Source organism: Callospermophilus lateralis, chromosome 6 (assembly GCF_048772815.1).
Source record: "Callospermophilus lateralis isolate mCalLat2 chromosome 6, mCalLat2.hap1, whole genome shotgun sequence".
NCBI lineage: Eukaryota > Metazoa > Chordata > Mammalia > Rodentia > Sciuridae > Callospermophilus > Callospermophilus lateralis.
This window is the reverse complement of record NC_135310.1, coordinates 44,279,950-44,296,673: the sequence shown is the minus strand read 5'-3', so window position 1 is coordinate 44,296,673 and position 16,724 is coordinate 44,279,950. Positions and strand designations below refer to the sequence as shown.

Below are 16,724 nucleotides of genomic sequence, written 5' to 3'. Positions count from 1 at the left end.
AGTTAGGTCTGGCTGTGTGAATATAAAGTTCCTGTCCCTTAAAGTTTTGTGATTTAATCAAGAACTATAAAAATTTATCTCAGTGATATAGACAGTAAGATTAAGCGTGATTAAAATCCATAAAAAAACTGAAATTTGATTTACGTATAAATGTTTTCAACATATCTTCTTACAAAGACAAACAAATTCTTCTGAAATTAATACCAACAAAAATGGCCAGAGGGAAAAACAGAGTAATAATTTATTAATGAATTAAAAGTAACTAGCAGCTGGGGATATAGCTCAGTTGGAAGAGTGCTTGCCTTGCACTCACAAGGCCCTGGGTTCAATCCTTAGCACCACCAAAAAAAAAAAACAAAAAAACAAAAAACTAGAGCACTTCAAAATTAATAGTTAAATGAACAAGAGCCATTGCAGCTTTGGAAGAGCTAAGAAAAAAAAGATCCAGGATAGACTGTAAATACCACTAAGTAAATACCCTTAATCCTTCAAGAACTATAAAATAAGGACTACAAGAAGACAAAGCTCCCAAATAAAAAGCACACCACTCAACAACAAAAATCTACACAGTAAGTATGTCCACTCACTATATAAGTAATATATGACAGGGTCTACAAATGAATTCTTCCATGTGCAAACATCTATTTAAAAGGCAAATAACAAAATGTTAACTTAGGAAAACACTTTGTAATCATTTCAGTAAAAATGTTGTTAATAGATGCACTATTGCCACATTAGCCCTAAGTAATTGCTAAAGAATCACCAAAAAAATTGAAAGAAAATAATACACTGTACAATTTAAAGTCTTTCACCCATGTTCATAAAGCAGAAGACAAACATTCATTAAGTCATTTAAAATCTTTGTAAGGTAGTTATTATTGTATTAATTTTTACACAAGGGTGAACTAAAACACAAGAAAATTAAATAGTTTATCCAGATATAAAAAAGTAATTTCCTAACAGTATCATATAAAACTCTATTCTTATTAAAATACTTTAATTATCTAATAAAGTATTTTAGTATTCCTTTTAGTATAAGTTTAATAAGACTTCTAGCAACAAGCTACTAGGAATTGTAATATCCAAAAGACAGATACATTTTTGTTTTTTCTCCAAGTCAAGAAATAAACCTTAATCTGTATGGTTTTATGTGACATACATTAGAAGGATAAATTTATTAAATTTATTGATACCTATATACTATCACTTTGCTCAAGTAATAACATATTTATTTAAACAATGAAATCAGTTGTTACAAAGAGGAAGAGATCCTGTCCAAACTTATCGTCAAAAATTTATTAAATATAAGACAGATTTGAGCTGGAGTTGTAGCTCAGTGCTAAAGCACTTGCCTAGCACATGTGAGGCACTGGGTTTGATCCTCAGCACCACACAAAAATAAAAAAATAAAATAAAGGGTATTATAAGTCCCTCTACAACTAAAAAATTTAAAAAAAAAAGAATATAGAAGTTGTAAAAAATAAGTCAGATTTAATATTTTAAAATGAAGTAGATAACATAAGATCGAGTACATATGCCAATGTCTCTGATACTATGGTGGGCAAAATATGTCCTATGAACCTAAACTGACTTTTCACTTAGTTTTAAAAATAAAGTTTTATAGGCACACATACACATTTATATATCATCTATGGAATTTTCATACTACAACAGCTGGAAAGGCCTAAAATAATTATTAGATGGCCCTTACCAACCCCTGCCAAAGGGTATGAGATAATGACAAAATAAAAGGAACCTGGGACCTTACATGAATCATTGAGAAGATCCACCTACCCTCCCTGTATGCAAATACTTCTGCATTATCACATAAAAAAAAACTATCACATAAAAAAAATTATTCAAGTTTCTATTGCGGTGTAATATCAAAACTCCCCATTATGCTATGGATTATAGAAAAGTAGAAAATATCTTATCCATCTTTATAGCTCCAGGATCTAACATATAATATACAGTAGTTACTCATTAAATATGTGATGAGTCTAAGATAGATAAGGGGAAAGAAAAAAATTATTGTTAAAGCCAGAATTATTTCAAACATCAGTGTATTAGACTGTTTTCCTCTATGATAATAATACCCGAAGCTAGGTACTTTGTAAAGAAAAGAAGTTTACATTTTTCAATTTTGGAGGCTCAAGATCTTGGCACAGGCTTCTGCTTTACTCTAATAAATACCTCTTGGTGGATGATATCACAATGGTCAGAGTGCATGAAACAAGAATCATATGGCAAAAAAGGAAGCCAGAGAGTGGAGGGGGGCCAATCTTGTTCTTCTATGACAACTCTCTCCCTACAGATACAGGATCCCAAAAAAACTTCCTTACTCCCTTCTGAAGGCAGCATCCAAAATAACCTAATTACCCTGCAACTAAGCCCCACCTCTTGAATGCTCTATCTCCTCTTAATACTACCTCATTGGTGACCAAAGTTCCAACACCATTGGGGAACACACTACATCTAAACCACAATAATCCATACAGAAAACTGATTATTCTGGCAAAAGATACTTTCATTAATTCCTTCAACAAATATCAATTAAGCACCTAGAATGTATCAGTCATTTTCTAAGTATTAGGTTATAGAAACAAAAGTTAAAATTATCTTTGTAAAGCTTAGATTAAGAAGCACATTTAATCCTTCATAAAACAGTATGACAAAAGAGCTAAAAGGAAAATTAAGGAAAGTGAGAGAGAAAGAAAGTAACAGGAAAAATACTGACTTAAGCAGAGAGGTGAACAAAGAGCTCCAAAAAGAAGACTAAGACCCCAAAAATGTGAAGGAGCAAGTCATACAAATATTTAGGGAAAGGCAATCTAGATAACAGAAGCATCAAGAGTTCAAATTGCTGAGGGATGGCCTAGTTCGCTTGCTAAGAAAGAGCAAGATGAGATAGCTGGTGCAGTAAGAGGGGACACATGGTAACAAATAAGGAAGACAGGGAGAAGGCTGATGGTGGTTCTGGCTGCCTACAGAAAGACCTCTGCATTTTACTCTGAAGAAAATGGGAAGCTTGTGGAGAGTTCTGAATGAGACAGTGTCACACACTGATTCACTGTTTTAAAGCATCATTTTGGCTGCTAAGAGGTGCTATGTGGGAAACAGATTTTTGGACGGAGATAGAGATGGGTTAGTAATGCTATCTCAAAGCCCAGTTGAAAAAAAAAGTTACTTTAAAATATTACCAGGGGCATACTCACTCTTTAGAGTCGTGAATTTTTCTAGTAACATGCTGTATAAGAGTGTCATAGCCAGATTCCTCACTCTGATTCTGATCAGATATGCATTTTTCCATTTCTTCTTCAATCGTAGACCCCAAAGTATTGCATATGTGCTGTCTAAGGTATTTCACAAATTCATAGCTGAAAGAAATATTTAAAAAATAAATTTGATATAGAAGTTCAATTATTAATAACATCCCAAAAAAAAGTTAGTACAGAAAAGTCTATAACATATACAGATTTCTTACCTTAAACTAGAATTAAATTGATCATTCATTATAAATCATTCAGCTTATCTAGAATTTTGTTTTGTTTTGTTTTTTTCTGAGATACTTAACAAAGATCATGATTTAAAAATGACCTTGGGTCTGCAATCTATATACGGGGTAAAAATGAGAGTTCATAATCCGCTTGAATCAAATGTATGAAATATGATATGTCAAGAGCTTTGTAATGTTTTGAACAACTAATAATAAAAAATTTTAAAATAAACTTTAGTTTCTCCTTTCTTAAAAAAATAAAAAATAAAATAACCTTGGGGAGGGAAGCTAATGTCACAGAAGGAGAAGCAAATCTTAGAGGCATCCCAAACGTTAGTGGGTTTAGAATCTCCTCATTTCTTCTTTATGCTCTTATGTCTGACATGTGATGTTGAAAAGAAGGTAATGCAGTTGTTGGATAATTATTCAGGCTGATAAAAACTTAACTAGGAAACAGGAATTATGAAAGAATAAATAGGAAAAATTTATGTTCCCATCACTAAAACAGAAAGTTTTGTGTATATTTTTAAAGTAGTAATTGAATTAAATACCACCTAAAAAGTTCTTATCTATTTTTATAGAGAGAAGTATCCCACATAATTCAGTATACTGGATATTTTTCTTCATATAGTTAGGCTGATGTTAATATTAAAATTAGTTTGTAAATTCAAACAATCTAGAAAATATGAGAAAATAAAGTTCTACAAAGAATTATTTTATGAAACATTTACTAAAAGTAAAGGACAATAATTATGATTAACATCATATTTAGAAATGTTAACATTTCTACAGCCTCTCAAATGACAAAGCTAATTTAGAATGAGTCAATTTTGTAAATGTCACTATCCACAAGACATGTAATTGAATAAGAGCCTCAAATATGTGTAGTTAAGAAGATCAAGGAGATCCTGAATAATTTACTTCCTACATTCATGAGCCCTTTATGGTATTCACCATATAGTTTTCAGTCCACTATTTATTAAATGACTGATGCCTATAAAGAACAGCCACCTTAGCAAAACAGCAAAACGATTTCATCTTCCACGCTGTTTCTGATTGAGATTCTCTATTTTACTCAGTTCTGATTATCCCTAAACACATTGCTGCTTCCTGGACCCCCCATGGCAGCCTCAGTACTGTAAGTGGCAGGCCTGACAGAGACACTCCAGGCCTTAATAATAAAGTAGAGATACTTGACATGAAGCTATGTGGTATTATAGTAAAAGTACAGGCTCAGAGTCAAAAAGGCCTGAGCACCAGGTTCAGCTCTAGCACAAGTCAAATATATCATCCTACCCACCCACTCACAAATCACCTTCTCTCCAATTTACATATTTCTGTTATTTCTGCCATCATTATTTAAACAGACAACTGTATATAAAGTCTTCTCCATTGCATCTTATATCCAATTAGTTAGCAAGTTCTATAATCCTATAAATTCTTCCTCTATTCTTCTCTTTCTCTTCTTACCATAATCATCCAAAAGGCTTGTTAAAACCCAGATTGCTGGGTCCCATTCTCAGAACTGTTGATTCAGTAGAAATAGGATGGGACAAATTACCAGCTGATGCTGAGGCTGATGCTGATGATCCACTTTAAGAACTATCTATCCAGGGGGCTGGGGATGTAGCTCAGTTGGTAGAGTGCTTGCCTCACATGCACAAGGCCCTGGTTTCAATCCCCAGTATCATTAAAAAAAAAAAAAGAAAGAAAGAAAACCACCTATCCAGACAGATGCTATATTCAAATAGCTTATGAAAGACCTTAAAGTTCTTGGAATGTCAATCAGAAAATTCCTACTAAAGGAAATAGTACTGATGCAAACATTGGGAAATGTTAGTTGTATTATATTTAGAATATGTAGGATTATTTTATAATCCTCTATATTAACTGATAATTTTTTTCAATTAATAGACCAGTATCAATCCCAATATTTTAGAGCAAAGGTATTCTGTTAGAGTTTTAGGAATCACATAGTAACAGTTTTTAATTTCATCTTACCTGCTATTAGGGGCTGTATAGATTATATATCCTCTTTAGGCTTCATTTTTTTTCTTTTACAAAATGAAAAGCATCTATTTTGGAAAATACTATAAAAGATTCTAGATTATATATGCTCTGCATCTAACAAAGGGCCTCACTTAAGTTTAACAAACAATAAGCAGTAGCTATTATTACTCTCATATTATTTAAGATACATTCTGCAATGATATAAAATCCCTCTTGAGACCCCAATTTATCAAAACAGGTTTATGTCTCATTCACCACCACACTTGTCCAACCCTCCCTATTGTCTATCTCAATATCTCTGTTAACCCTCACCTTCACAAGTGTTTTACTACCACTCCTCCTTCAGCAGGATCATCTTCTACAACCTAAAATACTATCTCCTCACAAAGCCTTTGTTTACCAAAACCTGATTTTTTTTTTTCTGCCCTCAAGCCCAAAAGTACTCTGTCCCTCTCTATTTAGAACTCAGAAAATAGTTTGTCTTATATGTACTTATATGATCTGCTTTATTCTTAGCTTGGCTTTGGCCCCATAAATTCAGGGCTTTTTTTTTAAATTAACACTAATAATACAAATTTATAGTACTAAAATAGTATAGTATGCTGTTTTAATAAGTATATAATGTGTGCTGATCAAAACAGAGTACTTACATGAACACCAACTTTTATATTCTTTATATATTTGACAGTAGGAGAAATCCACTTGTTTGTGTATCACCTGTAATATTTTACACAGAGTAGAAACTTTACACTTAAATTCAAATAAAGCATATGGGACAACTCCAACCAGAGAACATATGAAATGTAGCTTTTGAAGCACCTTTTTAAAAATCCCCTGTACCCCTTGATGGGCAGAATCACAGCCTCTGGGACAGCAAGTCCCCTATGTTTCTCCTTTGCTATCAAAGCAATAAAACGTCTTCCTTTTTCTCAAAACTGTGTCCTCGTTATTGAATTAGCATCAAGGACAAGGATAGAGCTTTAGGGAATAAATTGGTGGCCCAAATGGGACCTGAGAACAGCCCCAACTCTGGCTTTTTTGGGCAGGTCTGCTTGTCCAAGCAACCCCTTTCAATGCTAAGGATGCAAGGTGGCCAGTGAACTTGTTGAGAGCCACTGCTGGTGAGTTAAGAGACAGATGAGTTTGCCTCAGATCAAACCAAAGGAGCTATTCCTATGAGTAAAAGGAGAGACTGAGGTACAGTCCCAGCAACTGTCAAAGCTCCTTTTCCTTCAGGAAACTCCTGCCTTCTCTTCCTGAAGAGTAGTGGTTGCTCCATCTTGATCCACTTTAATAAAAAGAAAACTGAATGCAGTAAAGTCACAACACCCTTGGCCATCTAGACAATCCCTGCCCTAAGAATGCCTTGTCCAGTCACCCACCAACTGCTACCATAGACCTCTAGACTGCCTTGATGTTAAATACCCATAAGTGTCTGTGCACACCCCATCTGATAGAGAACAAAGACTTTGGGTCAGTTTCCCCAAACTCACTCTCTATCAGCAGAAAGCATCTTGGAAATGTCATTGTCCATTTTTCTGTAGAAATGAAATGTAGAAACTGACAGTAAGGAAATGTAACAGTGGCCCACTTTAAGCTTTGAATATAGACCTTTCTGCTGTACTACTGCAATTTATTTTTTAAATAGACATGTATCTTTCTCTTCCTCTTTCTCTCCCTCTCCCTAATCTCCTCCAGTCACTAGTCTTGGAGGGGGACAGGATTACCCTTCTTCCCCATAGTAGGCAGAATAATTTATCTTTGAGGAGACACCCACCCATGGAAGGAAGAAATTCAGACTTTGGGGATACCACCAGAAGATCTAAGAAATGACAATCTTCCAAATTAACAAGTGAATTACAATGCTGAACAGAGAACACGTGGGATGTAGCCTCTGCATCCCCTCTTTCAAACCACCCTAATCCTTCCCCTGACAGGCAGAATCTAAACCTCTGGGACAACAGTGCCCTGTGATTCTCCTTTGCAAAGCAATAAGACTTCTTTTTCCCTATTCTAAAAAAAAAAAAAAAAAAAAAAAAAAAAGGAAGAAAGAAAGAAAGAGAGAGAGAGAGAGAAAGAAAAGGAAAGGAAAAAATAATTTTTTTAAAAAAAAGAAGAAAGACATATAGCTTTTGGAAGAGTTTATCTTTCCATTTCCTATATCAATGGCTATCAGATTGGACTTGCTCATTCTCTCAAAACATTTCAATAGTTAGTTCCATATTCATGTAATGTCTTTTAATAAATTCCACATAATATTATGCTATATCTATATGACCATATATAGAGCCTTTTATTCTTTCAAATTCCCCTCTGTAAGAAAAAAAAAATGAACAGACAGAGGTAGGGAAGAGGAATAAAAAGAAAATATAGAGCAAAAATTAACCTCCTCTTTCCAGCTATTCACCACATTTCTGGTACTAACAGCCTTTTTTTGGAATCCTAAATTGACATCAAGAATGCTGTCTAATTAATATCTCCACGTTAATCAGATCCATCAGATCCATCCAGTCACCGACACTTGTTAACATTTCCTACACATCCCTTGTTTTTATCACTTCTCCCTTTTTTTCTTGTTAACATTTCCTACACATCCCTTGTTTTTATCACTTCTCCCTTTTTTTCTATCAATCAGCGTAAAATCACATTATCTCATGCAGAGATGACTACAGCAGCCTTCTTGCTTATTTTTTCACTTTTACCCTTTCCTCTCTGACATTCATCCTAAACACCAAAGTCATAATGGTCTTCAAAAATCACTCATTTGCCAAGCGTATTGGCACATACCTATAATCCCAGTGATTCAGTACACTGAGGCAGGAGGATCGAAAATTCAAGGCCAGCCTCAGCAACTTAGTGAGATCTTAAGCAACTACGTGAGACTCTGGCTCAAAAATTAAAAAATTAAAATTAATAAGAGGACTTGGGAGGTGACTCAGTAATTCAGCAACCCTAGGTTCAATCCCCGGTACCAAAAAAAAAATTACTGATTTCACTATTTCACTCAAAGTTACAGCTATTTTACTCATATCAATACCTCATACCATGTCATGCTACATAATATCTCAATAAGTATTTGCTGAATTTAAAATTAATTATTGACTGCCTGTGTTTTTCATGGTCAAATACAAATTCTCTTGCTTGGAATGAGACACCTAATTAATCAAATCCCTTTATCAGGGCATGTCCACTTAAATGAGGCTACATTCAATATCCTCAAGAAACTACCAACCATGTTATTTGCATATAAGAAAGTGAGAAACTAACTTGTAAGTGACTGATATGCTAACCTGTGCTAGGCGGTTTATTATTATTATTTTATTTACCAAATGATAGGTAAAATAAATGTGGACACAGATTCCAAAACTTTGAGAACCCTGCCAAATTCATGAGCTACTAATTCATTCACTTATTGTAATACCCATGTTATTCACATAACTCTATACTCCCTCAAGCTTTAAATTAAATTCCAGAAATGTCTAAGTTCCAACTCATTCTAATGACAACTTATTTCTTATTGCTGAATGTCTAATTATAAGCCAAACCTTTGCACATTCTACACAAAACTTGAAATTTACATGGCAAAAAATGGGATTTAAAAATACAGCTTTCAAGAGAATACATTCTATATTTTGTAACATTTGACAGTTCCTATCCTTCCTCCACAGCTGGCTCTAAGATAGAGTTAGCAGATGTACATAATGAGATCTGAAAAGCAAAATAGGTGTATGTTCACTACAACCCTCCTTTCATGACCAGGAATTCTGAAGCAAGAATCAGAATATTTGACATTTCTTTAAAATGTTATTAAAAATGAGAAAAAAATCCTAGAATACATAATCATTTCAGCCAAACCACTGTGATCCCACATCCAGCCTGTTAACACTGGGAAAAGGAAAGGTGAATGTAAGAAAATAGAAGACTGGAACTACCTAGCAACTACCTTGACCACCTCTACCCAAAGTTAATCAAACACACCAGTTTTCTTCCAGTTTTCTTCTCTGAGATATTCAGCAGCAAGTCAAAGATGGAACTAACCTGAGTTATGTCTCTGAAATTGAAGGAAGAGTTTCTCTAAAAATTAATTCTACAGACCTGTGGAAAGGCAGAATAATCCTATTCCTTAATTTTATCAGCCCCATCTCTGTGACAAAAATCAAGCAATTAAGAGAAATATTTAACTGAGAAAAATAATTTCTATGTATACTTTGTTATACAGACCAACCAGTAGACAATACAAATGATATTTTTATAATTGAGGCCAGGAAGACATATAACAAGACCATTAATAAAATTAATAATTTATAAAATTTATAAAAACTTAATAAAGAGAATATCACTCTAAAATAAGATACATCAAAAACAAATCACCACCACTTAACATCAGGTGTAAATAGCAAATATACTAGAAATATTTTTCATCTACTCTTTGAGAACTCGAATAACTAAATGCTTTTTTTTCTAATAATATTTTCCAGAAGATATTCCAAGTGCTTAAAAGTTTTGGTTCATCTTCAATTTAAATGAATCCAAACACCTCAAAGTTAAATCTTGCCTTAAGACGTTACAGCTCCTTTCCAAAGAATCTTCTAAAAACTAAAATTCCAGGGATGTAAGACCCTTTACCATACAAGGACTACTAGGTTGCCTGGGCTTTTATGAATGCTCTACTGACATCAATCACTGGAAAACTCTGAAAGCCTTCAATCCTAAATTCATTAAAAGAGAGAGTTCTTCAAGTGGGCCATTCTATTCTTTGGGTTCCCACGATTCCAAATTTTCATCCAACAATTTATCTTGTGTTGGCTTTTTTATTGTCCAAATTCACAGTAGTATCCCACAAGATCCTAGAAGTACTGCTGTTCTATTATGGTGCCCAGGATAGAATACCACTGCAATGAGACTGAGAGAAATAGTACTGAAAAATTAGGTGCTTTGTGTGTATTGTAATCCTGATACTATCAATGCTATCTGCTGGCTCTTATGAAGTCCACATCTAATCCAAAAAATCAAAGGTAACTACAGATTTTTAAATCAAATATTCCCACTGAATCATCTTAAGAAATTATTCGGGAAGTAGAAAAATATTCTATTTATTTTGTATGAAAATAAATGACTGAAAGAGACTTTCAAAAGATCCCTATATTTATTCCAGGGATTGGAAACACAGATGTTAGAGAAAGTAGACAGGTAAAGAAAAATAAGCTATACACAAGAGAAAAAGAAAGGAGACCATGATGAACCAAATAAGACATGGAGCAACTCAAGGGAAACATTCAACATGGCTCAGCCACTTGTCTTAAAAAATATGTCAATTGTTAATTTTTCAATGTTTTTTAAAAAGCCAGAAAAACTGGTTACGTTTTTCTCCTAATTTCTAAATGTTGTTTTTACTCTTATTTTTCAAGCTAGCCAAAAAAAAAAAAAAAAAAAAAGAAAGAAAAGAAAACACATATCAATTGACTGAATATGGCCTGAAATATGCCAGTTAGACCTTCCAATACCCTCACTCAAAAAGCATTACCAAACCCTGACCACTAAAGATACTGGTCAATCTCCTCTGTTTAAATTTCCTGTTTAGGAAATATAAACTGATCTCAAAAATCTACATCACATTTAATAAAATATTTTAGAATATCCTTATAAGGCTTAATTGGTATAAATTCTGCTACAATTCAGCTCATTTTCTTTCAGACATTTCTGTGTTAACATTTTCAGACATAACACAATCTAATTGTGCTAGAAAGCACAGGACTATAAATACTCTAGGAATAATAAAGCTTTGTCTTGGATTATAATAAATACCACTCCACTTATTTCTATTTTAATTGAAGTCTATTCATGTTCATTGCTCATTCTAAATTTTTCTAGTAACTGGGTTTATTATAGTTTCCTAAAGGATGAGAACTAAACAATGAATAAACAAGTTACTATACTTGTAATATATATTTATTATAATAATAAATATATTATTATACTTCTAGAAATCTCTAAATCAATTTTACCTCAGGTTTAAGTTCCAAAATGTATACTGACCAATCTTGCAAACTTAGGTAAAAAATATGATCTTGCTAAACTATAGTCACAATACTTAGTGATAATGACAATTCTAATGTAAAAACATCTGTTTACTATGCAGAGTTCTCTTATACCATGACGTTTTTTCTTACCCAATATATTAAAAATGTTTTATTAACCTTGTCACTTTAAAAGTAATTTAATGAGAAAAAAATAAAATTGGGATTTCTAAGACACTATGGCTAAATCAATGCAAAATATGTTTTTCTAAATATTCTTCCAGGCCTGGGAGTAGCAGAAGGCCCTGTGTCGAATCCATGGTATAAAAAAAAAAAAAGAAAAAGAAAAAAAATCCTCAAACAGGGACTCTTAAACCTACGAGGACAGTTATTTGCTAATAAGAAAAGATATGTGGATGTCACATAACAGAAAAAGCTCAATTAAAATACACAGCAATGTGCATGGTCATTTTCTCGAATGATAAATATGGAATCTTTCATATTTATCTAGGAAAGGATCACCAAGTTGGGTAAAATAACATTTAATTTTCCATTCTTTCTTCTTTAACCTTTTTAATGTAGATTTGTCCATGATGAATTTCTGAGATGTTCAGAAAATAGATATTAAAATATGCAGATTCAGAGATCACTATTAAACTTAAGATCATAAATCATCTAATTAATACAAGGTTGTTTCATGAATCACTCTTCTAGCTGTTTAAACAAGAAAGGTATATTTCAAACAGCTATAAAAAATTATCACTAATGATGTTTTAAAAAGGTGTTTTAATAGTGAAAGTTGTGAATTACAATGCTGATATTGGGAATACTTATACCATATTATATTTCGGAATCACAGGATTAGAAGACAAACTTAATCTTATGTATAATCAGGATACCAAAGACTATATAATGGAAGGAATGAGTATTTCACATCTCCTACAACATTTTAGGCACAAGTTTCTGACTCATGATAGTTACTAGAAATGCATTAACTATAGAAGCACACATATAATCCTTGATAATTTCTCTACATAGGTATGTAATTTAAAGTATAAAGGGCTTTTTTGAAGTTATCACTTAAGCACAATAAAGTTCACTAATTAAAAAGTTACTGGCAAATTTTCCTGTAAAACAAAGAAAAAAAAGCACAATTCAATAAATATGATTGTATTCCTCCCAAATCAAATCAAAAATTATATCAGATGAGAAGGCTACAAAAGTAATCCTCTGCATTAGGGACTATTAGAATCATTAGAGTGTGTAGGTATTTTTAAAAACAACAAAGCACCATTATTCTCAATGAAGTGCAAATTAACTATGCTCTAACTCTATACTCTCAATCCTGATTGAATATTAGAAATATCTAGAGGGTGTTTGTTTTTTCTTTAAAAAAAAAAAAAAAAAAAAAAAGTCCAGGCTCTTCCACTCCCCTTTTCTTGCCAAGACCCCAAGGGGATTTTGATTCATTTGTGATAATGCTCAAGTGTCAGTATTGTTTTGTTTTGTTTTGTTTTAAGTGGCCCCCAGCTGATTCTGGTGCATCCAGATTTAAAACCAGTGCTGTTTGTTTTTTAGGGGGCCAGTCTGAGTGTAAAAATTGACACAACACATACATACACAAAGAAAAAAGTGCACTCACTTTTTTTTCCCTCCCACAGATCTCAAATATTTGCTGCCATTCTTAAAAGAAAAGAAGAAAAGTTTGGATTTTTTAAAGAATGTGTATTGTTCAAGTAGGAAAAAAATACAGAAAGCAGAGCTAGGTTAGCAGTCCCCTGAGACAAATCCCAACTACAGCTGCACTAGTTTCTCCCCAAATTACTGCATTTTTCCCACTTTGTTATACTACCTGAAATTACATCATTGGTTGACCCAATTAACTTTAAAACAATCTGATTATAAAAATACTAAGAGCCCAGAAATTTCAGCTTCCCCTATAAGCCTATTTAATGAGATTATTTTTCTTGCTAATAATAAAACATCACATGGACTTAAGAAATCAATATTCTGATAGTGGAGATGGAAAGAAAAATTCTGACATATGACCTTGAAAATAAGATATACCTTGACTCAAGAACATTAATCATTCAAGTAGACTTAGGTTTTTGAAAAGAAAAATGGAAATACAAGCCCCTGGAATAACTGATCTACAAGATGCCATCCAATTTTGAGATTGTAAGATTCTACAATGAGGTCAAGGGCATCATCCTCTGTTCTTTGCCTGCATGAGAGAGTTCCTTCCTCCTAAGACACAGATCTCAGGCCAACGCCATTAACACATTCTGATTTTTACTATCTTTACTTTTAATATCACAATCTACTTTTAAGTTTATAAATTTTACTTTTAAAACTACAAACAAGCTATAATTTAGAGTCTGCCTGGATCTTTTCAGGCATGCCACAAATAAATCCCTTAACTATTAACTGTTTCATTCAGAAAGTATTTATTTAATCTAAGAAATTGTTGAAGAAAAGTAAATTACAAAAGTCATTACAGCACCTGCAATGATTCAATTCTAATTTGAAAAAAACATTTTTAAATTGATACAGCTAAAGCAATATGTAAAGGCAAGTGTGTAGCCTTAAATGTTTACACTAAAAAAAAGAACAAAACTACAAGTTAATGAGCTAAGGATTCATTGCAATAAAAGGTTAAAAGATTTCTCAAGAAAATAACAAAGAGCTAAAATTAGGAAAGCAGAAAATAAACACATGATAGGAGAGGGAAGCTGATTCTTTGAGAAGACTACAACATTAATAAACTTCTACTATGCATGACAAATCATGAGCAAAGGAGGAAAGGCACCAATGAAAAATAATTAAAAGGGGAATTAACTACATATACTGGAAATATTAAAAGGTAACATCATATGGACAAAAACCTTCATGTACATGAGCTTGAATATCTATTGAAATGAACAAATTTCAATAATATCATCCTAGAAAAGACTGACTTAGTAAAACATGGACTTTTAAAACAAATACATGTGAGCTCAAAACCAGAAATAAACCCAAAATTTAATGCCTGACCTGCATTTGTGTGAGGTAAAATATGATTACATTAACTTACAAACATTAATAACCCAACTTGTATTTGAGAGGGTTCCAATTTTTCTACATCATAAATCAAGAGATAACCAGTTAAAGCTGAGGGAAGCTGAGGCAGGAGGATCACAAATGCATGGCCAGCTTGGGCAATTCAGCAAGACCCTGTCTCAAAAGAAAAAAAAGGCGCGGGGGGGGGGGGGGGGGGGGGTCCCTAAGGATGTAACTCAGTGGTAGAACACTTATCTAGCATGCATGCGGCCCTGGGTTCAATTCCCAGTACTGCCAAATAATACTTATAACAACAACAACAAAGGCACTTGGAGGCAAATTTTTAAATTGAGAGGTTTAACGGAAATTATATGAGAGAAAACACAGATCTCTAAAAATGTTCAAGATCTTAAAATCTTTTCAGTTTTTAAAAGTCCTTCAAGACCTACAGCAAATACACAAATTTTGTCTACTGCTTCCAAAGACAGAGCCCTCTACCTCTTGAATGGCATTTTTAATCCTGACATGCACCACAGGCATTTCCATGTGTGCCCTCCTCTTTCTATTCCAGAGAAGGCTACCTTCCATCAGTAAGTATTGCAGTGCTCAGAGTGGTTAATAGGTCAAAGCACTGGAATAACAGATCAGCAAGGTAAAAGGATCTCAGGGATCACTGCTTTTAAGTATAATGACAGGAACCCCTTGAAATAGAACTGTTCTTAAAAGAATAAAGATAATTTTCAATTAATGTTACGGTGTGGCTCAGGAGAGAAAATGAAAAATTAGGATATGTTGGTTGTGGCATTAAAAACATAGAGGAGGAAGAGGTTTTAGGAAATTAGTAAAGAAGAAATGATAAACTCGGCAACCGGTCAAATAAAAACTGGGACTCCAAGTAACTACTTTAACAATTATAATCAAATGAATATTCTTTCACTATTTATCGTAACCTTTTCTGGGTCAATCAATGGTTTATTTACTTAAAAACTTAAAAGCAATTTTACTTGTGAAAATTTTCATCAGTTTCCTCCAGACGTAAGAGGATTTTCTCGGCGCACTCCAGGGAGGGCGCGCCCGTGATTTTCTCCTTCACGCTCTGGAACAACTGCCTCAGCATCGCCTGCAGCATGTCCTCGTCCTCGCAGGAGAAGTAGGCCATCCTCTGTAGGAATCAAACGTCCATTCCCATTACTCCGGGTTCAAGCAAAGGCATGCATGGCGCACGCGCGCCCCCACCCAATCCCGGCCTAGCGCACCGTCGTTGCCTAGGAGACCGCGGCGAGCGCAAGGGGGGTGGTCCCTCCACCAGGCGTTGTCCCGTACGAGTCACCTAACTCTGCAGAGGCTGGGGTTTGCGAGGCCCTCCTCAGACTCTCGTCGTGGCTAGGCTACAGTACCAGCGGAGCTCAGCCTCCCGCAACGAACAGCAGCAAAGACACGCAAGCAAGCTCTCACTGGAGGGCCTGACGAAGGAACGCCAGCGCTGCGCGTGACGTCAGGTCGTTGACGTAGCTTCCTTGGTGAGGGGTTTACCTGAAGACTGAAAGGGCCCGTAGGGAAGGAAGAGTTGTTTGGGTAAACTGGTCGTAGTGGGTGAGAGGAAACAGAGTAGAAGAGCTGTATGGTCGGTGAAAGAAAAATAATAGAAGTGAAACTGAAAGTAGCCTGGAAATTTTAGATCGAAAAGGGAATGAATGGTGTTGAAATGTTGTGTGCAGTTTTATTACAGCACTTAAAACCTGTTGAGCTCTCCTACCCCTTACGAAAGTACGTGGTTTAGGAAATACAGAGAAGACAACGCCTTCATAATTTAACAGAAGAGATTAAGGATTGCCATACAATAAAAGTCGATGTCATGCTGTAGAAATAACGCCATGTTGTTACTGTAGAAACCCAGAATTATGTTTTAACTCGGTAAAGAAGTTGAGGAAAGAAAGGAAGAGAGAAAAAATTGGACTTGGAATGTAGAGTGGCCTCAGAGTGTGTGATATTCAGGTATCTTAATTAATAGAGTCAGAAAGGAACTGAGGCTACAGGAGTAAATTGTCCACGTCTGAAAGGGTTATATTTGACAAGTTAAAGTATCAGGAGTTTATCCTGCAAGTAGTAGGACACAATTGGATTCTAGAGAGACACCAAGAGATAACATTTATAAAGAACAC

The 16,724-nt window shown here is 34.2% G+C and overlaps 1 protein-coding gene across 1 annotated transcript in view; it reads right to left on the bottom strand.

Annotated features, from left to right (window-relative positions):
* Tbc1d32 (TBC1 domain family member 32) overlaps nt 1-15,891 on the bottom strand; it is a 191,398-nt gene extending 175,507 nt beyond the window's left edge. Inside the window, exons 1-3 of the mRNA XM_076859783.2 lie at nt 15,819-15,891; nt 15,567-15,724; nt 3,216-3,377 (exon numbers count right to left, since the gene is read on the bottom strand). Coding sequence (XP_076715898.1) covers nt 3,216-3,377; nt 15,567-15,721 — 317 coding nt within the window. The 5' untranslated portion in view covers nt 15,722-15,724; nt 15,819-15,891. The remainder of the gene's footprint in view (nt 1-3,215; nt 3,378-15,566; nt 15,725-15,818) is intronic.
* Between the last annotated feature and the right edge of the window lie 833 nt (nt 15,892-16,724).